The 27178-nt window shown below is 40.3% G+C and overlaps 4 protein-coding genes and 1 long non-coding RNA gene across 6 annotated transcripts in view; 1 reads left to right on the top strand and 4 right to left on the bottom strand.

Moving 5' to 3' along the window:
- The first annotated feature begins 51 nt into the window (after positions 1-51).
- On the top strand, positions 52-7234 carry LOC134180284 (thyroid receptor-interacting protein 11-like). Of its 2 annotated transcripts, XM_062647408.1 has the most exons (17): positions 52-162; positions 232-308; positions 406-516; positions 676-924; positions 984-1040; positions 1092-1257; positions 1328-1374; positions 2412-2498; positions 2556-4205; positions 5508-5629; positions 5692-5855; positions 5916-6019; positions 6077-6176; positions 6235-6316; positions 6380-6494; positions 6563-6637; positions 6697-7234. In XM_062647408.1, exons 4-17 carry the CDS (start codon positions 688-690, stop codon positions 7090-7092), a joined length of 3402 nt encoding a protein of 1133 aa, XP_062503392.1. In that variant the 5' UTR covers positions 52-162; positions 232-308; positions 406-516; positions 676-687; the 3' UTR covers positions 7093-7234. The 2 variants fall into 2 exon arrangements, with proteins under 2 accessions (XP_062503392.1, XP_062503391.1); XM_062647407.1 differs by having other exon boundaries at positions 2412-4205.
- A 991-nt stretch (positions 7235-8225) lies between these two features.
- Positions 8226-10487, bottom strand: LOC134180374 (cation channel sperm-associated auxiliary subunit gamma-like). Its single transcript, XM_062647522.1, has 10 exons — positions 10337-10487; positions 10146-10267; positions 10011-10091; positions 9889-9939; positions 9668-9818; positions 9115-9277; positions 8972-9052; positions 8821-8916; positions 8667-8763; positions 8226-8601 (listed from the first exon to the last, which is right to left on the bottom strand). The coding sequence occupies exons 1-10, from the start codon at positions 10431-10433 to the stop codon at positions 8437-8439; spliced, it is 1104 nt and encodes a 367-aa protein (XP_062503506.1). The 5' UTR covers positions 10434-10487; the 3' UTR covers positions 8226-8436.
- A 135-nt stretch (positions 10488-10622) lies between these two features.
- Positions 10623-11117, bottom strand: LOC134179272 (uncharacterized). Its single transcript, XR_009969858.1, has 3 exons — positions 11052-11117; positions 10866-10979; positions 10623-10805 (listed from the first exon to the last, which is right to left on the bottom strand). It is a non-coding gene; the product is annotated as an uncharacterized LOC134179272 (long non-coding RNA).
- A 91-nt stretch (positions 11118-11208) lies between these two features.
- On the bottom strand, positions 11209-13272 carry LOC134179340 (uncharacterized). The gene is made up of 9 exons (XM_062646207.1): positions 13090-13272; positions 12612-13021; positions 12327-12534; positions 12151-12249; positions 12031-12082; positions 11842-11961; positions 11712-11774; positions 11530-11646; positions 11209-11474 (listed from the first exon to the last, which is right to left on the bottom strand). Exons 1-9 carry the CDS (start codon positions 13270-13272, stop codon positions 11209-11211), a joined length of 1518 nt encoding a protein of 505 aa, XP_062502191.1.
- A 1043-nt stretch (positions 13273-14315) lies between these two features.
- LOC134180283 (echinoderm microtubule-associated protein-like 6) overlaps positions 14316-27178 on the bottom strand; it is a 29288-nt gene continuing 16425 nt past the window's right edge. Inside the window, exons 13-36 of the mRNA XM_062647406.1 lie at positions 24743-25199; positions 24494-24680; positions 22060-22165; positions 21897-21990; positions 21535-21838; positions 21235-21474; positions 18603-18801; positions 18441-18533; positions 18243-18374; positions 17922-18187; positions 17426-17748; positions 17272-17359; positions 16816-17215; positions 16488-16714; positions 16274-16431; positions 16095-16218; positions 15971-16039; positions 15792-15911; positions 15551-15723; positions 15336-15498; positions 15183-15277; positions 14964-15117; positions 14802-14902; positions 14316-14740 (exon numbers count right to left, since the gene is read on the bottom strand). Coding sequence (XP_062503390.1) covers positions 14716-14740; positions 14802-14902; positions 14964-15117; positions 15183-15277; positions 15336-15498; positions 15551-15723; positions 15792-15911; positions 15971-16039; positions 16095-16218; positions 16274-16431; positions 16488-16714; positions 16816-17215; positions 17272-17359; positions 17426-17748; positions 17922-18187; positions 18243-18374; positions 18441-18533; positions 18603-18801; positions 21235-21474; positions 21535-21838; positions 21897-21990; positions 22060-22165; positions 24494-24680; positions 24743-25199 — 4298 coding nt within the window. The 3' untranslated portion in view covers positions 14316-14715. The remainder of the gene's footprint in view (positions 14741-14801; positions 14903-14963; positions 15118-15182; positions 15278-15335; positions 15499-15550; positions 15724-15791; positions 15912-15970; positions 16040-16094; positions 16219-16273; positions 16432-16487; positions 16715-16815; positions 17216-17271; positions 17360-17425; positions 17749-17921; positions 18188-18242; positions 18375-18440; positions 18534-18602; positions 18802-21234; positions 21475-21534; positions 21839-21896; positions 21991-22059; positions 22166-24493; positions 24681-24742; positions 25200-27178) is intronic.

Genomic DNA, 27178 nt, shown 5'->3' with positions numbered 1-27178 from the left:
TACGGGATTTCATTAAATGCATTGCAGACTTCCCGTATAAGATCATGGAAAAATGGCTGACTGGTTCTTTAGGTAGTGTTTCACACAGTCTCTCGAATATAACCGGCCAGATATCGTCGTTTACAAAAGACGTATTAAAAGAAAGTACTGATGAAGTAGATGGTACGGTTCAATAATATTTTTCCTATTTCAGTTGACGCTCACATCATTCAAGGTTAATTTTGTTTCCAGATCATCAGACTGAGCTGAGAATTGCAAACGGGAAAGTTAAGGAACTAGAATATGCAGCAGAGGCTCAGAAGCAAGAGGTACTAGTATTAGGAATTTCCGAAATTTGGCAGAGTAGATATAGGATATCACATTAATTAAGTCAAGTCAATACAATTGTTGTTGTTTTCCCGAAAGTGGGACCGTATTCGAAGTGAGAACACGGAACTGAGAGAGCAAGTGGAAGCTGCAGAGCTACAAATATCCAATATATCAAGGCAATACAGAGAAGTGCTCCAAGCTAAGGAGGTAATTATTATAAGTACAGAACGGTACAGTACACATACGTATTTATGAATACAATGAGATGAAGGTCAATTCAATAATATTGGCACTCTAATAAAGATTTGAACAAAACTTGTTTTGCTTTACGACTGTACGATGATTTTGGAATATTGTATTGTAAAGAATGAAGTTGCAATGCTCAAGCATCAACTGGATGAGCTGGAAGAACATCACAATCAACTGCTACAACATTCACCAACTAAAGTAGATCTTTCTTTGCCCCCATCACACATATCAGTACGTGAACATCATGAAGAGTCATCAGTTACTGATCTTATAACAGCACAGATGGAAATCAATCAACTTTCTAGCAAGAATGAAAGACTTCAAGCTCAAGTGAAGCACTGGAAGTCTATTTCTCAAAACAAGCAGGCATGCAAGCGAGTGTCATGGACATTCATGAACAGCAGTAAATGTTACTTGTTTTACAGGGCAATGAAGCGAGTTCAAATGAAGATAGACTGCTGGAGCTTCAAGTTCAACTTGAAGTATATTGAAGTTTTTGTTGCTATAGCGAAACTGACAAAGGGCTTTATTAGGCTGTGCGGCATCAGTTAAGTGAAGAGGTTGACTTACATCAAAGTCAGGTGGCAGCATTGCAGAATGAGCACTTGAAGAAGTTGACATTGATGAGAAATAAGCATGAGCTTGAAGTGGGAGAGAAAGATGAAAGAATCAATGATTTAAATCGACAATTATATGCTGGTACATGTAGATGCTCTGTATACTTGTTTACCTGCAAGCTACTGTTGACATAATGTTTGTTTTATGACAGCTGGCAGACAGAGCTCTGTTTTAGAGCCAGAAGGAAATGCCGATAAGGTACTGAGAAGGACAGCCTAGACAGTAAGATACAAAACTAATGGTTTGTAAGTAGTAAGTTTTGACAAATGGTTAGTTACTTCAAACATCTTACATTGTGTATACCAATGTCTTCAATAGTGTACAACTGATTACTTGACCAGAAATGTGAAGCAATGGTAGCTATTGATTGTGTACTGTTTACGACTTACATTTCATTCTGGCATTGAATAACTTATTGCCTTCTCATGAGCACAAGAACGTGAGACAAAGATCAGGGTTCTAAGATAAGATGGTACTGCATATCCTTCTGCATTTGTGAAGTACAGGTTTTGTGTTAATTACGCCCAAGGTCTGTGTGACAAGCATATTAGGCAGTAATGCATCTTTAGCCTGATTTTAGTAAGAATCACTGACAGTTTCTGTTTACACTTATACTTGAAGTTTGTAGGGAGTTGCTGGTTTGACCCAAAAGGTATTGTTTAAGAGTGTATTGGCATTGCAACTGAAGAAATTTGATCTAGATTTTCTTCTCTGTTAGTTCAGCAATGAGACATTAGGCCCCTATTTGTTTCATGTCTGTTTCTCATCGCCCTCCCACATCCAAATGAAAGGCCACACTGATTTCACTATTATGTCATTATTCATCTAGTGTGAATGTGCAATACAATCAGAGCACGTGGATCGTACGTGTTGATGTCTTCCCTGTCTGATTTTTTACAGGATGCGCAACTACATGGCATATTGGTAGGATCCCCAAATCAGACCTTTAGTCTAGTACACCACTATAGACTAATGCTGATCTGTTGTGTTCCTTGAAATAGCTGTGCGTGCTGACTTCCGGTTCCATTTGTACATAATGGGTAAGAATGGTAATGGCCTGCCTGCCCGAGTCAGTTTGAGAGAGCCTTGGTGATGAGAAACAGACATGCAACAAATAGGGGCCTTAACCTCAAGGCACTCTTGCATTTTCAATTAGCTAAAGAAGTCATGCATACTTTTTAATAATTGAATTTAATGACAAATATTTTAATGAGAATGTACGGTATATGTTGTAGAACACTTCAAAATTGCAAGAGGAATTAGATGAGTTGCACATGAAGTATGCAGTAGGAGAAGATACTAGAAGACAACTTTCAGAGCAGGTGGTCATGCTAGAGAAAACTTTGGAAAATGTTGAAATGAAGAAAGAGCTTTTACAGACAGAGAAAGAGCAATGTGAAAGTGAGTATCGACAGTTGGCTGACAAACTTGCTGAAATGGCGCATGATGATCATAAGCCATCTGTTAACCGTAAAGATGATAGTGATGGTCTGGACAGTGATAGGTTGGAGTTGTTGTCTCGATTAGATGAATCAATGAGTGACTTGCAAGCTCAAAGTGAGGAAAATGAAATTCTGCAACAGAAAACTATTCAACTTAAGACAACTGTTAAGGACTTGCAACAACAGCTTAATGAGGAGCAAGAGAGAAGTTTGGAACATCTCTCTGACTTAAGAAAGGAGAATGTTCATCTTCGTGATGCTAACGTTGAGCTGCAGTTACAAGTCAAACAGAGAAAAGATCAAAGTGATCACGAACTGAAGAAATGGAAGCAGCAGACTCAGCAGCTTGATGAAGCTTTGAGTAGAGTGAATGAAGAGCAAAATGCTAACAGAGAATTGAAATCAAAACTTGAAAAAGTACAGCATAAGTTTGATGTAGTCTGCATTGAAAAGGAGGAGAGAAAGAGTGAACACACTGCTCAAATTTCTAGCTTGAAAGATAGCAAAGACTCATTGCAAATCGAATGTCTTGAGGTACGTAAACAGACAGAAGAGTTGGTGAAAGACAAGATGGAACTGGAAGGCACCAAACAACGACTGGAGACACAGTTAGACGCACAGCTGTTAAAGCTTGAAGACAAAACACAGGAATGTGTGGCTATGCACCAACAGCTGTTGCAGTTAACATCAGATTTAGAGACAGTACTACAAGAGAAGTCTGATTTAGAAAAAGATGTTTTAAGAGATTCCGAGCAGCACAAATTCAAAGAACATGCATTTGCTGCTTTGAGAGAGGAAAGAGACTCACTAGCTGAAGAACTAGCTGCAGTAAAGGAAGAACTCCAACAATTGAATGAAGGTGTCGAAAATCAGGAAATTAATTCAGACTCCGGTGTTATTCAGATAGATGGAAGAAATACAGGAGCAATTGCCCAACAATCAGATGAAGCTGGAGACACTGCTGACAGTAAGAATGAGACTCATGCACAATTGTATGCTGCTTTGCAACAGTACCAGCAAATCCATGCAACATACACTCAAAACTTGTTAGCCTTTCAAGCTGAAACAGAACGCCTGAAGAGTTTAGTGAATGAACGAGACAATCAACTCGCACAACTTCAACAAATGTACTCTAGTCTAGTGAAGCAAATTGAAGAAAAGGACAGGAATTTTGGCTTTGAAGCTGGCAGGCTAAATGAGCTAGTGGAATCCACGAGGAGAGATCTGCACCAAATGAAGGAAGAACATCAGACTCTTGTAAGATGTGTTGCCAACGTAAAGGTTGAAGGTGGAGGCGATTCTTTATCACAGAAAGTTGAACAATTGATCATAACAAACAAGCGAGAGAGAGATGTAGCTCATTCGTTGCGAGATCATAATGGGCAGCTTTTGGAGACAATTGCTGAAAACAAAGGACGTCAAGCTCAGCTTGAGAGAGAGTTGGAACAACTAAGTGTGAAGCTCCAAGGACGTGAAAAAGAAATTGGTATTTTGAAGTCAGAACTTATTGTTGGATCAAAGACTTCTCAAGCAACAGTCGAGAGATCGGGAAGAGAGCTTGATCGTTTAAGAGCTCACCTTATTGAGGTAACAACAAGCTGTCTGTTGCTCAGTGTTATCTTTACATTGTTTGTTAGTATTTTAGTTAGTTGTTGTGGACTTGTGTCGCTGCCTGAATTCTTCTGCTTGTGTAGCTTTGTTCTGTTGCTCACGTTCTTGCCACATACTTTCTATGTTCCTTGGTCTTGTCTTTCATCTACCCACTTGTTCACTAACTGATACTTGTACACTGATGGGTACCTTAATTAACCTGTTTAGTGCACGACTGTCTTCTTTTTTGCCCAATATTACACTCACCTGTATTCTCATTGTGTTTCAGCCAATTGTATTTACGGCAACACCCACTGTTGTTACACTCACTGACTTTATCCTTACGAACTCACTTAGTTGTGAAGTCGCTGCTGCCATCAAACATACTCACCTTGCATTTGTGAAGTTATTACTGATAAAGTGACCTCTGTATAAACACAGTTACTTTGAGTAGTTTATTTTCAAATAGTTTATGTTTGAATACTCTACCTTTAATGCTTTGTCCTCTACAGCTTTAATGTTTGGTGCTTTGGCACTCATCGTACTTGTCACGCAGTCTGCCTTTACACTCAACTGCTTGTAACACTCTCTTGTATATAAAATCATGCACCTGGTGATGTACTCATTCGCCTCCCTTTGCAATCAATTAACTGACGATACACTTGCTTAGCTGTTTTGTCTTTACACTCACTTGCGTGTCTCCAACTTACTCCACCTTTACACATACACATGATTTTGTCATATCATTTGCATATTGTTTGTTCACCTGCAATTGATCTTTGTTTTTTACCACCTGGGTATTGATACCTTTGGTATTGACTATTCGTGTAGACTCAGCTTAGCTGCTCGGTATCAACCTACGTATTACCCACTTGCGTATCTACTTACTTACATGGGAACCACTTGTTTATCAATTGTGTTTTGATTTATTTACGTATTGACTCAGTTATATATGAGCTATTTGTGTATGACTTAACGGTAATACCTGTGTAAGGACTGCTTGTGTTTGCCTCACTCTTTGGTGAGTTGACACACTGTGCCTAGACACCTGTTTCGTCACTTGTCTGTCCAGCACTTACATTGTACGTGTCTAGACTGTCAGTTTACTCATTCGTCCAACCACTGTTTTACATACACTGACCTACTTGTGAATTCTTCTGTTGAGGGACTTGTCTGTCTCTCATCAATCTACTTACCTTCTAAGTTGTGGAGATGGGTACACAAGATCATCTATTTACTACCCACTGAATCAGACACTAGTCTGCTCACACCTACCTTGTCAATGTTTGTATTTGGTAGGTTGAAGAGACATACACTAAAGAAGCTGTGAGGGCACGTGAGAGAGAATCTGATCTTGTTAGAAGTTTGCAATCTGTGGAAGACAAATTAAGAGTAGCACAGCAAGAAGCCGACAGCAGAAAGTTATAGAATTAAATTACTTATCTATTTACTACTGCAAATTGACAGATGATTATGTTAATAGTAATTTCACGCAGTCACAGTTGCAAAGTCTGCAAGATCAATTAAACAGTGTTTGTTCTCAACGGGATAGTGCAATGGAGCAGCTGATTACGTGTCAAGCAGATCTGGATCAGAAAATTGTACAATTGACTAACTTGCAAATGGTACTGGAGCAATTCAGTGCAGGTTGGTGAGTAACATAGTGGCTTTCTTTTGGCCTAAGTGTTTGAGGTATTGATGGTACAGATAAGGACCAGCAAATTGGACTTGTGCAGCAGACAATGCAGCAACAATTTCATTTGCAACAGAAAGCGATGGAAGAACTCAGGCACCGGCTAACGGCGTGTCAGGTTAGATTTGTGGATGGCTGAAGTGGGGCAGTGCGTGGGCGACTAATGTATTACCAGGTCAAGTTGGCTGAAGCGCAGGAGGCTGCTGCAGATTGTAACAGATTACGTGGTGAACTGGACAGGTCTCATGACACGGAACAGTCTCTTAGACTTGATGGTTAGTAAACAGAATTTTTGTATTAGTAAATGTAAATGTATGACAACACATTGTGTAGTTGCCAAACTGGAAGCAGGTCTTCAAGCAACAATCAAGCGGCTTCATGCGGCCAAGCTAGCAGAAGATGAATTTGTGGAAAAGTGCTCTCATTGTGTAGTGAATAGTGTTAACAGATCGATTTATGATTATGACTAACCTAACAGGAAGCTTGTCAAGAACTGGCTACTGGGCTACATGTCTAGCACGGAAGACAAGAAACAAGGCATTGAAAACGTACTGGCAAATATTGTCGGTGTAACAGAAGAAGACTTGGCTAAGGTCACATGGTTGAGTTGTAGGCTGCTGTAGAGGTTTGACTGGCAGTTGTGATATACGGTAATATGTAGGTCAGACAGCACAGGTCGGGATGGCTTTCGCGGTGGTTGCCTGGTAGAGCTGGACATGACCAGTCCATTGGAAATGTAAGTTCTTGATGTGGTAAGCATGCCAACGTAAATGAAGCTTCTACCTATTCATTTAGAACTCATTCTCAGAACAGTTTGTTCGTTTCTTGCAAGAGGAATCGACTTCTTCATCTTTGGTCACAGTAGCTCTTCCTAAAACTCCAACAAGTGTTGGCCAAGCAGGAGGAAATAGTTTTGTGAGCACAGCTGTGGATACTTCTGGTCAACTTGCAGCTACTCCAGACTCACCTAAACCATGGAAGTATTCTCCACAGGCAGTAACTTTGACAGGTAGTAGTTTCCACTTGGTACCTACAGTTAGCACTCCCAAAGCTCACACAGGAGGTAGGGACACTGAAACAGAATTACTGAGAACTGCTGCAGTTGCCTCCTCACAGGAACCCAACTCTCCATCATTCCAGACACAGACATTACTAGAAGTTCTTGATAGCTCTCAGTCAGGGAGTAAATAGAAGTAGAAAAGGCATTTTGTATTGTAACATGTATGACGAAATTCATGTGAGTTATGTATGCTGGGAAAGAAGAATAACTATTGGCTGCATTCACTGCAGTCATCAACAGACTGAGTGTTTCAGGGACTATTGATACTGAATTATGGGTACGATGGTACATAGACAAAATTGTCATTCCAGTAGGGCTCTGATTTCCATGATGTAGTAGACTTACTGTAGTTTTGAGTCTATTCAGCATTTGTTGTTTATTCAGAAATCATGTTTCACTAGCATGTGAATTCTCTAGAGTAGAGGGATGCGTTAGTTGATTTAGGAACGATCATTGTGCAAAAGAAGTTTTATTGATCAACCCTTCTACAAGGTTTTCACGAGGTGGCTCAATTACAGAATGGGCTGTAGACCTCATTTGAAGCAGCAACTGTTTTTGCTGTGAGTGCCTAATATGGTGGGACCAGTCAATGTATGCTGCCAGACGCTATTATAAATGTGCATGTAATGTGTTGCTGTATTAATATCAAATCAACATATCTTTGTACATTTAATTATTACCTAGTACTGCTTCCTAAATGTTGACGAAGTATGTCATGACTGGTTTACTAAGCAAAGCATTAATTAATTATGTCATCTTTTACCTTATCGCTAATATACACTTGTTGTAAGACCATAACTTCTCTCTGCATCGACTGTGTTTGGAGCTAAACAGATCAGATGAATAGCTGGAGGCTCCTTCCAAGCAGGATTGTCTTGCTGGATCCATGATGTCACAGTGGCTTACAAAAGTCAGTTCCTTTTTGTCAATTTAGTAATAGTCAAAAGCCCAGTTATAACAATTTCATTAGAAACCCCCCAAATTACCCAGTGCCATAAGTTTTGAGTCTGGTGTCACTTTTTAGCATGTCGACAAATGATGATATCCATATCATTGGTGAATCATCCAAGCTCCAAATCAATCCAACTCAAACTGGTCATTGGCAGACTGCTTTGGCCAGGTGATAGAATAGTTTATAGTCTCTTGTATTTACAGGCTATGACAATGAGCAGACTGGGAAATAGCGAAAAAGAGAAAGGAGGACTCAATTGATGTACTCAGAGGGTGGGAAGTTGGAAGACTATGAACAGCTTGTAACCCAAAAGTTTGACTATTTGTCAGTTCTATACGATAAGTCACATCTGTACTGCATAAGAATAGAAACAGCCTCAAAGAGTAACAAGAAAGTTATTGACTATATCACTACCATATTCTAAGACAAAAATGTTCACTGACTTCAATTTACATTATTAATTGACTGTCTGAACAAGCAAGCAATAACAGTATAGACAAGTTCTCCAAATCCTATCTTGGTGTCACCCTTCTCCAGTGGCAAAAGCTGGATGCACTCTAAATCGTTGAAGAGCACGATGCATCCAAAGCTGCACTCGATGCAGCAAAGTTTGCAGTTTGCTTCCAATTGCAAAGGAATGAAACGTGTACATAGCAAGCAACAGGGTGACCAATGACGAGAAACTTGCCTGTAAAACAGCATGGTCACTCACAATATTTGCTGTCAGCTATTTCATGTTTGAGTTTCCAGTACCAGTAAGGCAGTGATGGTGGTTATAGATCCAATTGGGATAGACCTGAGCTGAATTATAAATTGAAAAGTGAAATCACAGTAATCTTGGCTCACATTTCTAGAAATCCCGTCATTCGTTTACTAAGACATTTGTGTAATTCATATGTTACGTTACCTATTTGAAAATTCTATCAGTAGGTACAGTTTGATTGGTGCTGTAGCACTAGCTGGTTTGAGCTCATTACATGGGGAGCCAGGACCACAAACCCAACTGTAAAACATCGACTATTCATCACAAACCAGTGTGGTGAGAATAGTATCAACACCTTATTCCATTCATGGTACTTCCTTGGAAAACAGACCCTCTGGTTGTTTGTCCATCAGACCTTGTCCACAGTGCACTATTTCTATATTCAGATTACCAGTTCAATAAGTCAGTGCAGACACAAATTATCAGAAAGGGTGGTACCCATTTACTGAATTGTAGTTGAGTCTTTCTGCATCAGTGAACAAAGTAATCGACGTTTCAGTCAATCCAGTTCCCATACCAATAACGTTCACACTGTACAAGTTATCGAATAAACTAGAAGTTTCAGTCACAAGATCCTCAACTCTGAACTGTGGTCTGAACACTGTAACAAGGTCACAAGTATCACTTACACTCTGTTACAATATCTTGTGATAAATTTTGTTACTTGCCCTTAATAGTAGGGGCCCATGTACTCAGTTTTGCTTGGAACATTCCCTGACAGTCACACACATACCCTGATTATACTCTATATATTATTTGAAGTGGAGGAGCATGGCTCATTGAGCCCCATGCGGAACTCTTCCTGCATACGCAGGCTTGTAGTACATGAAGTGTTCAGTAACTAGGAGGTTTTTGCGGTCAAATTATCTGGAATCTACCGTAGTTGTAGAAACCATTACTTTAAGAACAAATTAGAGGCTTTCATTTGAGAAATATTTTAGTTTGTATAAAGTCCCTACGCAGCTTGGTACTCTAGTGCACAAATTCTTACCAGTTTCGTAATCAAAACATGGACTAATTTGCTGCGGTCCGTCACACTTCTCATTCCAATGTGGATCAGAGACTGCGGCAGTCGATCTAGCGTCAAACGAGATACGCAGTCCTGGTGGACAACCCAACTGTACTGTCAGAGGGTGATTGTACTAGATTAATTAATTAACGGTAGCCACAAGAATGTCACGCATCATACAATAATTATTGATTGTCACATACCAACATATTATTTGTCTCATTTGAAATACACTTTCTTGATCTGTGCCATCCCTGTTGATTAGATGAAGTGCTATAGCAGTCGACTCAGTGTCCTCACAAATGACATTATACATGCTCTATACCTGTAGGTGCAAACCGTTGGTCAGCATCCCTTCACCAGGCCGATGCTGCAGGGTCTGAGCACCGCGATCTCGAACCTCGACCTACTCGCATATGTATGTACAGGTATACCGCTTATGAACGAGATTATATGCTACCGTGTACTGAACACTGTTGTAGACATAATTGACCGTTTTCTTTACGACAACACGAAGGTAGTCACGACTCGTGGCGTGGATAGACAAATGAGCCTGATCAAAACACTCTTCTTCTATTCTTCCTTTTAATACAAACGAAACGTTTTCAATTTAAAGTGACGTTAACGTTTCTTGGAGTAAACCAGACGTACTTGGTTCAGAACAGTTGTCCGTAAACGTGATAACAAAGCGATAAACGTCATGTCGATTGAGATAGATCACAGTTGGCAGTGTTCGTTCCCACACCATTGTCTCATTGCATATTCCGACCGGGTCGCTGGTCGCTGTAGTTTCAAACCAAAAATTGCGGTCGTTTTTGACAACTCGACCTACCGGCATGGTTCGAATTCTATGCCGGTTGTTACTACTGCTGTTTGCTATGCGCTGCGAGCCGTCACTGGCAGAAGACACCAGCGACACATTCATCGCAATGGCCGATTGCTTCGTGATGTGCTGGCGAGTAAAGTATGATGTAGTTGGTCCAGACCACGTCGTTATTTGCCACGAGACACGTTGGCATGTAGTCGAAAGCAATCCACTCTTGTAAGACGAGTCTGCACTCCACAGGAGCTTTCTGTCGACGCACGTCGAGTCGGATAGGTTTCCTCGATCGATCGAAATCTTAGAAAAAAGGACAATAACGACACTAGCGTATATGCTGATATCTTGAAAAACATGTACCGTGTGTAGTAGATTGTCAAGAGAGAAAAAGTATGCATAGGTGTGCGTATACGTACGGTTCGTTGCACTACTCAGATATGTGACACCGTAGTTATTCACGTGGCCAAGTAGAATCTAGTAAACAGAGCTAGAATTGCTTAGAACGAGCTGAGTTTGGCATTGCATGCTGCTTGTGCTTCATGTAACCTTGCCGTCGACCACGACTGCGTAATGACCACTCGTGGACGAAGCAAAATATCGAGCTGTTTGCTGGCCGGTCAGAACTGCAAGTCTGTAGTAACTTCGACCTTCATCAAAACTACAACATAATGAAATGAGTGTGTGTAATAATTGCATGGCCACGTTAATGCGGGCACCTGACGAGGAGTTCGCTGCCCCAGGCGAAGAGGTACGGCACCGGCGTCGTGACGTACCGTATTCCATACAATTTCAGACTACGGCAAGTTTGACCGGCAAGAACATTCGATTGAGTCAACAAGCCTAGAGCCCGTAGATTGTTTTCTATTGTTACAACCGGAGGAGAAAATATCGTTTTTGATTTACCGGTTACGTTCGAGGTGATACAGGACGGCATGCTCGCAACAACTTGGAAGTCTGACATTTCGCGATCTACTAGATTATGCTTATATCAGAGTGTGACCGTGCCGTACTCTTTCAAACAAACCAATCTGGACGACGATGTAGTCATTGCCGATCCAAACCAGAGCGATCCCTTCGCTCGACTGTAATTGATTGATTGTGAATGAAATCAATTGGCAATCAAAGGAGGATAACATTACTTCTGAAAAGCAAAACTCAATCTTTCTCAATCAACTATAAAATAGTGATAATATCTTGCAGCCTCACCAAGCTTGAAACATAGACTTGTTTCGTTTCTGTTACTCACTTCTGTTAGTGTCAAGGGCACACCTGACGAGGACAAGGTGGATTTTGCTTGGTATATAGGGTAGATGCGTCAGAGCAGTCACTCTCTAACCTTGATCGATATTACCAACATACAAGTGCTTTCTGTCCCAAGCAATAACGTTTACAATCGAGTACGGAGAATCGACTAGCTCCAATGTGACGGATCGATTTAGAACGACGCTCAGAGACTCTAACGTGGAACACTGATCAGCAAGAGACGTGCACAAAGATAAACGATATGTGGTTACCCAATTCTTACCGAATAACGTCCAAGGACTACTTTCATCCCACCTTGCTTCCCATAAACCATTCTAAGAAGTAGATCGAAACTCTATCATACTAGATATCTGTGTTCATGTGCCAAGACTTGCATGCGTACCGAGGTCGACAACAGAATTCTGTGAGACAAGCCAATCACCTGGACGACAGTGAAGTTACTGCGAAGCGCTTGCTCACGATACCATGACGTGGTGCTGTACTGCAAGTTTTAACACCTTTAGTAGTTACGCCAAGCACTATACTAACGGTACAGTGTGCCATATTTCGGTACAGTACCTCCACCAAGTGCGCTGTCTGGAAGCCGTCACCCGATATGAAGAAGGAACTTTCTAAGTTCACTGCTAACAGTGATGTGGGGCTACCGGTAGCTGGTAACAGAATGTCTCTGTTACTGACGGGGTTTAGTTCAGTAGCGTGAACATCTGGAAAATTGTCGTCGCTCACGAGGAAAGACCAAGGAAATGATGGCATCCTTAGAAAGAGCCTGGACCCGCGTGAGAAACACGGTAGGGTCATCCATACAATGATGCGTAACCTACTTCAAATTAAAGTACTACGTACCTTTTAGGTGGTATTTCTGCGCCTGCGCTACCCTCCACGGTAACAATCAAGTCGTACCCGCGTTCCAGCACAGCGTCTAGGACCCAAATTTTCGAGATATTTTTATATGGTCTCCATGCATCGACACATTGGCTTCTAGAAGCCTCAGATTGGCAACTAGCACTGGCAACACAATCATACGCAAACCTTGAACCGCAATCAGACACAAACACCGATTGCTGCCTAGTCAAGTTGCTACCGACGACGGAGAGCTCGCCGGTCACACAAACAGCATGAGTTGTCTCGTCTACTGTCGGTTGTAGCTTGCAGTGAATAGTTACGTTGCTGTAATAATGACTGAGTGAGAAGCCACCGTTCAGTGCTGTCTCCACAGTTATTCGCGGAGATGAAGCAGTTAACTTGCCCTTTTGCTAAAAATGCCGATCGATGTCTCCTAGTAATATATTCATTCTAACAAACACTAAATGCAGTGACATACACCCAGATTGTCCAAACAATTGACTTGGTAAATATACAAACAGATAAAGTCACTCGACTCGTCACCAGCTAGATACTTGAATTGAACGTCCCAGTGAACTTCAGTAAAAACTAGCGGAGAGAGAAAGCAGATCCAGCAGCCATATGGTAGAAACATCAACCTAAACTGACGTTTCAACTCCATAGTGCTAACTTCAAACTCATTTACTAAGCGACAATGATTTCATTCACCAATATTATTGATATAAACTATAACTCCTGCCAAATGCAACTGTCAGCTGCAGCTCTAGAACTAAATTGTTGTTGTTGCAGTAGCAGTTGCAGGTGCCGTCTAGATCGTCCTTCAAGCTCGTTTGCAGTGGTAGTGTGTGTAACTTACTGTACTTCACTTGCTCTCTAGTAGCATATGCAGGGATCTCTTCCAAAGAGCATTAATTAATTACTTATTGTCGGCTTCAAGGTCGATTGCTATAAAGTCATTATAGGTGTACGTACAACAGCAATGTGCATGGAGCTGAGAAAGGATTTATGAATTTTCTTTTTACCGAGCAACTTGATACAGTGGCAAAAACTGGATGTTCAGGGGGGTGTAGAGTATTGTACCTCCTTGATAGGCTGGTCAACTGTAGCATATTAGATCGAAAGTACACTTTTTGAAATGGTTTGGACCGGCTCTGACGTCTATGTAGTCCAGTAGGTCTAGCAAAACAATGTCATGACAAGAATGGCATTCCCAGGCCAGCTGAATTAAAGAAATACTGGAGAAGTGCTTAATAATCATTCATTATCCAGATGTGGATTGCACAACTTAAAGTCGGCATGAATAAACTGAACTGTTTACGTTTTAATACTAGCTCTTATCTGCTTGCAAGACTCCTTTCAGCACATGCACCAGTTTCCTGTGAACTTCCACTTATTTGCCTTGTGTTTCCATGTAGAGATTAGGAGAAAAAACAGAAAACCAGAGAATTGACAGACGCAGAGAAACAGACAGACAGACAGGAAACTGAGGAACTTGAACAGCTTAGATGATGCGTCTGTCCATACTGCCCTTTATGACTGGTTTCTGTAATGTTGTAGTATTGCAAATTTCAAAACCTTTACCTCAGGATAGTAATCATAAAAGATAAGGACACAGAGATACTGACAGAGTAAATTATGTCAGCAAAACTAAACCATCTATACAAACCCAGTGCCATGTGCATTACTTGTACATTGTAATATGTCTGAAACATAAAAACCTTTGCAGTTGTTTCATTAATGAAGTGATTGCAAATATGGAATGAGCAAAATAGAACACATTCAGCAGACTGCAACAAGTCTAAGGTTACAGTTTACTAATGACTTCATCAAAGTCAGCAAAGTCTGTCTCACAATTAAATTACAGCAAACCAGTTTTCCCATCACTTCAGAAATAGCTCATACGCCGCAAGGAAGTCCAGCAGTTCAATTAGTACAGTTAAGCATCTAATTATGTCGCAGCGCCATACATTAAAATCATGTCATCCATAAACAACTATCTAAAACTGGATAATCTTACTCTCATTGCTGTTAACGTAACAAATTGTTTACTAAGAAACAGTTAATTAGCAAACACACCAGCAAACCAATAGCACAATGAATTTCATCATTGGCATCTCCACACAAACACACTATAAAAATAAACTAATTCAACAGTTGCATAGCATAATCTCATCTTACACTGCATCTTACCAGCAATCATCACCTCCAGTGCTCACCAAATACTTATCATCATGTGAGAACCTCACATTTGTAACATGTGCAGAATGGCCAAAGTATTGCTTGTGCTTTGCCTGCAGTAAAGCCACAAGAGACTGTCATGAACACATACGCAACTGCCAGCATCATACTCACATATTTTTCAGTGACAGGAAAACCAAATAGCTTGACAACACCATAGTCATCACCCGTCACAAGAGACTTTGCAGAGTGAGACAGATGAGCACAATTCACATCTGCTTTGTCTGCATTTCTTGGCCAAATTCCAACGACCTCTCGACCAAGGACGCTATATCAGATGACCACAATATATGGTCATGCAGCCCCAAAGCATCCAAGCAGCTACTAGTGTACCTGGTCCATGTGGCCCACACTGTACTTCCCGGCTTTGACACAGGATTCCCACTAGGAGCTGCAAAAACCAATGTTTCATATGTGCTGGTGCTCACCTGCACAAAGAAGAAAAAATAAGTGAAAATACTAAACCCTGCAAGTGCAAGTAGAGACTTTAATCAGTTTGCTATCCTCCGACCAGTCTAGTTGTAGAACAGCACTTGAGATGTTCTTGCAGTAGCCTGCTCTTGCAAGTCGTGCACCTGGCCGAATACTATAAAAATCTACACTACCGTCATCACTTCCAACAGCCAACAGCTGACCATCAGGGCTAAAGCTAAAAATATCTGTGTAAACAAGTGCATAAATAACAGACTGATACATCAAACCGAATGTCATGAATTCTTGAGCATCGATCTCTCTTCCTTGCCACAATTTCCAAGGTATCTCCTTTCAGTAAAAGAAACTCGCCATTTGTTAATCCAGTGGCAATAAGAGACGCGTCAGGACAAAAACCAGCACAGCATGCAGGAGCACCAGCATCAGCCTTCTTTATCAAAACCTTTAGTTAAAATAATTGTATTGTGATATTACACTGAATGAGGGAGAAGCAATTCATTGTGTACATACCTTTGACCCTATATCCCATAATCTCACACTCTTGTCTTCACTGGCTGTAACAAATTGAAGCTTTCCAGGATGCATGGCTAATCCCCACATTTCTCCTTCTCCATGACTAGAAAGCAGCATCTATAACACAAAGCAATGTCTGAACACCGTTAATAAAAACAGTACAAGAAACAATTTACTTGTGAGCTGCCTCCCTTCTCAACAACTTCAAACAAATTCCCATCATTTGTTCCAACCAAAATCTTGCCCTGAAAAACATCTCCCAACATAGATTCACAAACTCAACACACTGTGTTAACATACTCTGCCATTTCTTGATACTGATTTGACAACACAATGAAGTGGCCCATCCTTTCCTAGCTGGAAAGATCGACACCTCTTCATTTCTTGATCCCATAGCTTGACACAGCCACCATCACGAGTTACACTGCAAAAAAAGCTAATTCAGCACAATAAGAATAAACTGCCAGCTTGCAGCTGACCTCTTTTCCTTAGCACCAGTGACAACTAGTCCATCTTTTAAACATGTGTGCATTGCAAAGATAGGCCCAGTATGAGCTCGACTTACTGTACGAGCCAATACATGACCTGACCAGACATAAACATCACCACTCATTGAGCCAGTAAATGTTGTCTCGCCCTACAAAATCATCATCTACACTTACAAACTTCTATTTTCATTGGTACACAACTCACTGCTCCAAATGCAACTGATAACATAGTCTGCATCTTGACTGCATCTTCACTGACATCTCGACCATTTCCTCCTAACAAGCCTCTTTGACCAACCAATTGATTGCCTGTCAAAGTCCAAAATTTGACATGCTGCACTCCACAGGTGACAAATTTCACATCAGAGTCTGGCCGAAATTCTGCAACAAATATTCTCTGTCTGTGTCCTCTGCTGCTAGCCAACTTGGTTCCTGATGTACACATACCAGAATGTGTCATTAACTATATGTGATTGACGTACATACACAGCAAACATGCTACATATTTAATCAATGTAGCAACTGTAGCTTACCATCTGACCACTTTGTGACAGCAACTGTATGATCTGCGTCAAGTCCAACTGACACCAGTAGCTTGCCACTGCAGCTGAAATGTACAGAGCAAACACCATCAGAGTGATGACCTCGAATTATTGATAGGGTTTGCTTGTTAGCCAAATTCCACACATGAATAGGTCCATCCTTGCCCAGCTGACCCGAAGCAACAACATTCTGTAGCTTAGGATGTCTGTTAACTGTTAAACACAGGATATCATCTGTATGCTCCAAGTAAAATGTTTGAGTTGAATTGGTGAGATTATAAACAATTCCAGCTGCAGCTGCATGATAAACAACTTCAGAATCCGATACATAATGTACATTGTTCCGTGTATCAAATCCACGATAACCATGAATGTGATCCAGCACAAGATCCTTGATTAAACATAAAGAAATGACAAAATAACTTCAGACACACATGCATTCCATACCTGCACTGAACTCTTATGCTTCTTTCCATCAGTTGGCTCAGCACAATGAACAGAATGAGGACGAGACTTACTACGACTGACGGCAGGTCTAATGAAATTAACAATGCTCTTCATATCAATACTCAGCTAACTGTAATGCAATGGTAGCACATACTGTACTGAAGCATCTGCCACTTGTTGAAGGTGTGGCTTTACACCACTCATCTCACGAATTGGACTGGAGTAAGTTTTGGCCTTGTAGTCCAATTGTCTTTCTCGCTGCACATCACTGTCATATCCACTGTCTTCTTCAACTTCAGAATCAGATTCTTCACTCCCTCCTTGAGTGTCATGTTCACTAGCGCCACCATACTTCCACACCACGAAAGCAGTATCAGCACCACCAACAGACAATAGTTTAGAATTGTCATATGTCCATCGAACATTTGTTACATGAGCCGAGTGACCGACATATTTTTTGAACTTTGCAAACTTGCCCTAAAACAAACATTCACAAGTGAGATTTAAGGTAAATTATCACATACCATTCTGATGCAGGCACCATCATACAATAACACCAAACCACAACCATGTAAAGAAGTTAAATGTAACAAAGTTTTATGTTTCATTACATGAAAACCAAACACAAACGTGGCAATGTAGCACCAAACCTTGACTGGATAGTCAAAGAGCTTCACAAATCCAAAATCATCACCAGTTGCCAACACTCTTTTATCTACTGAAAGATGTGCTGCATTCACATCCGTCACATCTGATGATGGAGGCCATATTCCCGAACATGTACTCCCGAGCACACATGTCCATGAAGCCCAGTCCATCTTCTCAACTTCAGTACTCCTGATAGTTTGCCGTTTTCCACGAGGAGCCTCAAAGTACAACTGCTCACGAGCTCCAGTGTTAACTTGAAGCAGTTTTTCTGAACAGCAAAGGTAATGATACAACTGAAGCCAATCTAAAGACTTTCATCTGACCTCTTCCATCCCAATCAATGTGAGTTATGTAACTTGATGCACCTTTGCAGACACCAACACGTTTGCTGCTCATGACATTGTAAATATCCACAAAGTTGTCATGTGAAGCAACAGCAAGATATTTACCAGAATCTAAAATTTTAGAGAACATCGTGTACCTTTAAAACTATTGTAAGCAAAATACAGATACACAGATACCTGGAGAAAATTTGATGTCTGAAATTTCTTCTTTCCGATGATGAAAGCTAATAATATCTTCTAGTGTTGTACTGTCCATTACTGAAAAACTTCCTAGAAAGAAAAAAGGAGATATAGACATGTCTCTCAGTGCATGCAGCTGGCAATAATATAATAACCTACCATCATTAAATCCAACTGCAAGAGCTCTGGCATCTGGGGAATATGCAACACATCTTGATGGCTTCTTCAGTTTGCGAATCATTTTCAGCCGATGTGAAGACAAGTCCCATATCATACATGTCGAGTCATCACTGACTGTGGCACATATCATTTCAGCTGGGTGCACTGCGAGTCCCCACACCTCTCCTTCCATGTGGCCCTATGCAGACAAAAACCATACCATTCTCATTGTAATCAATCAAGCAACACAACTATTCATAACATAGCACTCTAGTATTTAAGCACCACGCATCCATACTGCAGATCTGGACAACTGTACTTTGTACAATTCCTCTTTGTTTTGTTTATTCTGAGACAAAAAATACCATACTAACAACATAAATTGCAGAATATGGTTTCAACATAATTCCAGGTGGAAATCTTTTGCTTTCCAACTTTCCAGTCAAAGTAACACCCTCCTTTTGCTTTGGATGTGACCAACCAAATAGACTAACTTTGATGAAGGCTGATACAATACAATTTACTAATGGGGACGCACATCTTGAGAGCGGGAACAGTTTCATTGCAACTGTAAATTTTAGTATTGTCTTGGCAGTCCTCCTGCAAAATCTATTCAATAAGGGCTAGTACGTACATTACAGACAAACAGACAGATTGTATGTCACTGTCACCCTCTAGGTAAGATGAGAAATCTTTGCCTTCATCTCTGTGTCCATTCACACAGCAAGAAAGTCCCATGGCCATAATACTCTTGTAATCAATTGACCAGTTTCCAAAGTGGTCTGCTGACAGCCAGCCGTGTTTTGGTAGTAAAAACATATATGGAATATCTACTGCATATCATAAATTTTAATCTAGAAAAGACTCTGCAATGCTAGATTTGCTTTGCTTGATGTTTCTAGGGTAAATTAGCTACCAGCCCATTTAAGTCCAAGTCTTTAGAGTTTCACAAGTACCTTTTTTGCTGTGTGCACTCATTTGGATATTACTATTTGGAACTTGTGGAACGGTATTTGTAGATGTAATAATGTGATGCTTTATAGCTCAATGAAACAGCTCAACTGCCACAAACACAACAAATAGTTGGCACTAAAGAACTTAACAAGCATGATACATAGACTTGGACAATTGCTGGACATGAAAGCAAGGATGTGTTTGCAACCAAATATGGTTACTGCCAAAGTAACCAGAACTGGAAACTGGTCAACTGCATGAACAATACAAGTTTCTACCTCTGAACAGCACAGCACACTCAAAAGATTTCATCAGTGAATAACAGGTAGACACATGTCCTTATTGCCAACAGTGTGAGACCAGATCTGACATGTTTCATATTTGTAGTCATGTTATGTATGCATGTAGATCAAATATAAAAAATTGTCGTACAAAGTGCAGTAATCCAATACAAACAGTTTGTAGTAGAAGATAATTACAACTAGTATTTCCCCGATAATTCGTAATGTCAACGTACCTAGTCATACATTATCACAACTATTGATATATGACAAAACACTTCAAATACCAGATAAAGTAGTCACATATAAATGTTCTCAATAATTTTAGATTGCAAAGGCCATTGCAACTATCTTGATCACAGTTCTTAAGCTCTTGACCACTTTGTCATATTAAAAAGTTGCTCTCTGTCACCATATAAAACCAGTAACCATTATTAATTAATTAATCAATTGATAATCCAAAAGATGATTAAGTAAAAACAGCGTTATCTGAATTCAACCCAGACAGGCCAGATCAGCTCTCTGAGGCTGCAGTGCTCCCAGAATACAATACCACTTGGTGTTAAAACTATATTAGCATCAGGCTAGTCAGTTCTCATTGATTTACCTCTAGAAAACAGTACTAGTTTGTGTATTTGAGCAGGAAGCATTCCACTATGACAAGAGGCTGACATACAAATTAATGAGAATTCATATCACTTGCTCTCTTATATGTATAGCTAAACTACACAATAAAACCTGCTGTGCCTTAGCCAATAAAACATCTATTTACACCACAAGACATTGACCATATGTTTGCATTACCTGCTGTTTTTTGGCCACAAACATAGTTTTACTTTTTTAGTTCAAAGTAGTGACAAACTGCCTATACTTTCTTAACATGCCACTTGAAATATAGTGAGACTTTCTATTGTCCATCCACAATATTGTACAATAGTCTGCTCCATGTGTGACCTTGTCTTGCCCCAATTCAAGTGGAATAGTTTGCTTGCAATGGCAAAGTACCAAAATCACTAAATGTAACTACGGTATGTTAACATCAGCATGCAACATCAACCACCATGTGCAAATAATCTACAACCAATAAGTTGCAATTTGTAAAGCGCAGTTTCCAACTTGTTAAAATACCATTATTTCATTCTGTCACATCATAATGAGCTAATGGGGCATCATTAGACACATCAATGTCATTATGATGTGTGTATGTGTGGCTTATGTAGTAGATGTGCCAAAACTCAGACAAAACAAAAATTGTCAGCCACCGTGTTTGCTTTTGTTTGGCATAGGAAAAATTTTTTCAGTATGTGACAGCTTCATTTCTTTCGTAGCAAAGATATGCACACAACAACAAACTATCCACAAGGTAGAAAATAAACATTGCAATAATAACTACTAACCTGACTTAGGACAGTCATTGGTCCTGTCTTGTTGATTTCCAGTATTTCACCATTTCTTGTCCCCACCAGAATCTGCCCTTGGCCAAGAGCTATTGAACGAATAGGAGGTAAATCTGCATATAGCATTGATGGAGGATTGGCTGATAATGAAGTCCGTTGAATCTTGAAAGATCTTAAACATTGCTTAAAACTCTCATCCCACAATGAAACAATACCATCCTTTCCACCAGTCACATAACCCTAGTATATAACACAATTCCTTCATGCTTACATCTTGATAGAATCAAACCAATTTGCTACCTTCTCTACTGTCTGAATTGCAAATACTGGACCTGTATGTGCTTTTACTGTCTCAGCCAAATTTGTTCCATTCCAAATGTAAACAAGACCATTAACTCCTGCTGACAATGTCAAGTGTCCATCCTGACTGAATGTCACACTCATCATGGTGTCCAGTTTTCCTACATCTCCAAATGTACCTCGTTTAGATGTAAACCCACTGCCTGTCTGAGTCCAAAATTTTATGTGTTTCATGCCAACTGTCACAACCACATCACTCAGTTTAGGATTCCATCGAATAACGAAGATCTTGTCTTGGTGACCTCTGAATATATTCAACTACATCAAAAACTTGAATGACATTCTAATGAACTTCTTTTCACCTAGCAGAAGCGAGCTTTTCCCCTTTCCTCCAGTCCCAGACTACTATTGTGTGATTGTCATCCAATCCAACTGATGCCAATCGCTTACCATCACCTGTATTAACAAGTACATAGCACACTTACATGTGTATTACGTTACCATTTATTCCAATTGGTTACAGACCTGAAAAATCAACAGCACAAACTCCACGAGAAATTCCTCCTTTCAATATGGAAACAGTCTGAATACTTTCTGCATCCCAGACATGAACAGTTGCATCTCTACCAACCTGCACAACACCAATGATGAACTTCATATACTCAAGAAGCCAAACAAATGGTGTACTATATACTGTACTGTTGCTGAAACTGAAAGCTTTCAGATTTCCCAATTAAAATGTCAGAAAGCAATCACATGTCACTTTATGTATGATCTTTCTATAAAATGCTCACAGAACATTAACTACCAGTCGCCATATCATTAATTAAAATATCTAATCTGTGTCACTATTTTCGATCATGTCAGAATAAATGAATAGTGCCATATGAGCAAGATTAGTTTCAACATTTCTCAAAAAGTTCATACAGATATATGTCTTAGAGGTCAGTCAAAATTATCAACAATTTCATGAACATACAAAGCGCATGCTTTTTTGATGCCCCCTCCCTTCTCCAAATCATAAGCAATACCGTTAATGCACAATTCACTAGCTTGATCATGGTTCCATCTATTAGTGGGTTGACATGTGGTCTTCAAAGCTTTTACATGGTTACAGTTCTTCTTCTATTCCAGTTGACCTGCTCAAATGATGATGATGTCAGCTTGAGGTTTCTGGTCATTCATGAGGACAAAGACAAAAACATTGAGAAAGTCGTGATAGAGACAGCTAGGCTCTTATGAACAACTGATGTTGTTCTAAAACAAAACCGGAATAGGCTGCCGCGGTCGTACATGTTTGCAAATCCCGTACACACGGGTGACTAACATGGAAACAGTGCATTTAATATTAATATTCAATTCCGGCCATGGAAAACAGAGAAATTAGCACAGACCATTTGCTATCGATCAACATTTTATAAAGCATAGAGAGGCCAAACCCCTCCCTACCGTGCACTTTGTACGCTCGTGAAATTGTCAATAATTTTGAACGATCCCTTACTCATGCACAATAAACAGTTTCTATTCATACTGACACACACACACACACACACACACACACACACACACACACACACACACACACGCATCAATTAGTAAGACACTACTGCATTAAAAGGTGTGGTGTAAACTGTTTATGCCATACATCATGAAAACATCATGTAGCCTCAAAGGTTCACATCTGCATGGACTTCCTTCCATTCAGTATGTTGCTAAATATTATGACTGTCTTATACTGTCTCAGGCATACTTGCTACAGTTAATGGCTTTACGCTAACCAAAAGACATTAGAAGCTGATGGTCTCGCTCATCTGTTTGACTTGCTAATTACACTTCTACTGTATTATTATCCAAAGCCACTTATATGATTTCTGCAATCTCTACAACCCTCCTCACAACTGCTGCTTATCGAATATTCTGCTTACTAAAGCTATCAAACAAATAACAAAAGTCATTTCTTGCAAGCCATTCAAATTGAGAATAATAAAAGACTCAACATTGTGATAGGAAAAACCTTGCCTTACAACTCAGCTTATTCAATATGGAGATATGTTCAAGTGACACATAAACTTGTACAAAAGCAGTAATCATTGAATTATGTACATATTAAATTATGTCTATGTCCATGGCCAACTGCAAAGAAATGTTTAGCCGATGAAGTGACAAAAATAGTATACGTCATCATATCTAAAACCTTAGTATTATCATACAGTAATCACTATTGCGAGTGTGCAATACCATAGAGTTAATCTTCTACAAGCTAACATATCTGCAGAACGTGCCTGGTATTGCACTATGTTGGCACTGCAGATTATTGAAGTAGATATTTACACTGTCTCCTAATGCACTAAAATATCCCTTTGACTCATTGCTATAGTAAGTCAGTTGCTACAAAATGTTGCAGCACTAACATCTTCAATAATGTCTCAGATTAGCTGGCACATTTTATCCAATTCCCATCTTGCTGGCAGGCAACAACAAGTAACAGAATAAATCCCTTTTATACTCCCAATAAAAATTTCCAAAGTTAAGAACAAGCCAATGCTTGCAAGTATGCCAAAGAAAAATGAACAAGGTTGTACCGAAAGATTCCTTTTTGGTGAGACTTAAAGAGAAGCAGTTAAGTATGTAGCATAGTGGTGTACAGTGGCACGTTTGCCTTGGAATCAAGTACAGCTGATAAACTTAAACAGGCACTGACTAAAATCTTTCAAAAATTAAAATTTGACAAACAAGTTTTCATGATAATGACAAAATTAAGCGATTGACCATATTTCCCCATTTACAGCAATCACAACTGCTTATGGCAAACACGGCACATGTTTGCAATAATGAAGTGGCCTTGTAGGTACTCTTCATACTAAAGAGCTACCTTGGCATGAAGTCAAGGCCTAATTTATGACATAATCTATAGCAAAATACAATAATATCCACTGAAACATGTAACAATAGCACCTACCTGTCCAGTTGCCACCAAATCTTTACTTGGGTGTAAAGCAAGACAAAGAATGTCATCAGTATGAGCAAGATAGTGCCTTTGCCTGTGAGATGGTTTGTTATAGACAATACCGACAGCAGCTACATGATACACAACATCTCCTGTTGATGTGTAGACCAAATTGCTTCTGCAATCATAACCACGATATCTACAAATGTGCATACTTACTAACTGATCAAACATAATGCTGCAACCACAGAGACATCATACCCATGCACAAACTCAAGTTGTAAGCTCTTTGGCGGAGCCCTATGCCTTTTCTCTGTTTGCTTGCGTGCTTCTTGTGTGGTTTCATCCTTCTTTGTACGACTCATTTTAGCTTCAAGTGTTGCAAGGTCTTCTTTGTACACAGCACGATCGTACTTGATCTGCTGCTCCTGTTCAACATCACTATCTGCCTCAGGAATGTCCGACAAGTCTGAATCACTTTCTTCATTAGCTGAATCACCCAACCCTACAGTAAAAACCTTACTCAACACCTGCAACAGACAACAAGCACCTGTATATTTACCTTGACTGTCCTCAAGTGGCATACTTTCACCAAAAAATCTCCATTGAAAGACAGCATGATCAGCTCCACCAGTTGACAAAAGACGACGTTTGTCATGTGAGAACCGAACATTAGTAACATGGGCTGAATGGCCAACGTACTTCCTGAAGCGAGCTCCTAGCATTACACAGCATGTTGCCCACACTACAGTTTTAAGTAACTGATTTGTATAAAACGTAGGACACAGACTGTCACACATGTACTAACACTGTAGATTACATATCACATATCATATGGCATGCTACTACACAAGAGTGAGCAGGCTGGCACTAATACCGTATTCGCCCGTAATAACGCCCTGGGCATATAGAAAAGAAAGCTGAAACGCTTTTTCCGGGTGTATACTATAGGGCATGGACGTTATTGAGGTCCTGGGTGTATGCATGGTCGCAATATGCTGCCGTCTGGCCAGTCATCAACTAAACAGCCAAAGACAGATATACCACAAATGCCCATTTGCATGCAAGATCAAAGGTACTGGTATCCACTACGTAGCTACTTCTACTTATGATGGTGACTGGCTATCGGGTGGCTTGTGACAAGTTGTCCTCTTCCTCGTCCGCTTCCAAGACAGCGCAGGCAATCTCAGAGCTTCAGAGACACTGTTGCTGAGCTCAAACCTGTACGGTCTAATGGCTCCCAGCAGATCTTCCTCATCCTGCGATTATGCGATGGCGGAACAGTATCATCACTGAAAACCTCCGGAGGGCTCTTCAGAAGAATACCTGTCGCTGTCATCACCTCTATCATAGTAGCGTTTCCTTGGATATGAAGATGTAGTCATTTCTACAGGCCGCTGACTATACAGACGCACATGCAACTCCCCTCTGTGACGTGTACACTACACTACGCCCGTTACCGGAACTTGAAGAACGGAAGCAACTTTGACCTGCTATTTCTCAGCGAAGACTTACCTTAAAATCTAAAACTAATTTTCCTGTCATGTATGCAACTAGAACTATCGATTTCCAACATAAAAGAATTTTTGATTCTTGCATTGCAGTTACCCTTTAAGTGGACACATCATGGAGGAATTTGCGATTGACAGCTGCGTTTGTGGCCATCACATTTCCCTAACTTACTGTTTTCCAACTACTGTATTAATGAAGAATTGCCGTGTCTGTGCAAAGAACGTGACCCGCGTGACTCCTCCTGCTTCATTGCTAGCTTCACGGCCTCATTGTCATGTTTAACCTCCTTGCTAGACAGAGTATCCGCACAACAAATGGCAAACAGGGGTTACCATCTTGTGGCCTCATCTGAGTCACATTAGATATCTGATCCATGTGGGTGATGACGTCAACATACCCCAGGGACAAATTAATGGTGGATTTATATTGGCTACCTAAAAAATCCGCCAATCTGCCAAAATGAATTCCTTGCCAATATTTCATGTTATACAGTATGTTGAGGTTGCAAGCACTCAATGTTGTTACAGCCGGGTAAGTCCATTGCCAGTGCCTTGCAAAGAGAAGACATGTTGCTGCACGGTCCTTAGCAAAGCCAGGTGTGAGTGAACTTCTGTGGTTGAGAACCGTTGATGTTAAAAGACGTAGAGATGCAAACATTGGCCACAGAAGTCAGATGGAAGCTGGCAGAACGAGAAGAGAAAGCAGTCCATGTGCAGCCATCGTACATCCGGGCACACACACACATGCACTGTTCAGCAGTTATACCTTTCAATTCATATCATGCATATTTTAGTGTTATTGGATTTCTGGTGTCTTTAGTAAAAGCAATTTCTACGCTAATTCAACTGCAGATGAGTTCAGTAGAAAAGCAAAGCAGCTGGGGAATGTTACTGTGTAGGTTCACTAAGCCAGGCCCAGGCCACTGCTAAGCCCACCATTCACCAGCACTATGTTGAACAACAGCTTGCACTGGCTTTCACGTCTAACCAATAGCATGCGTTCTCCGCAGAGAACGACATTGTGCTTCGTATAACAAACACAATTACACTAAAAATGCTAAAACAACGGATTTAAGTACTACGTCACCGATGTTCTCAACAACAACTAGGCTCTCCTAGCACTGGAGCAATTCTGACAAAGGCTCCTCCTCCATCCGTGATTCACATGCATTCAGCTTAGTGACAG

This window comes from Corticium candelabrum, chromosome 5 (assembly GCF_963422355.1).
Source record: "Corticium candelabrum chromosome 5, ooCorCand1.1, whole genome shotgun sequence".
Classification (NCBI taxonomy): domain Eukaryota; kingdom Metazoa; phylum Porifera; class Homoscleromorpha; order Homosclerophorida; family Plakinidae; genus Corticium; species Corticium candelabrum.
The sequence above is the reverse complement of the archived record's forward strand: the minus strand, read 5'-3'. Positions and strand labels throughout refer to the sequence as shown.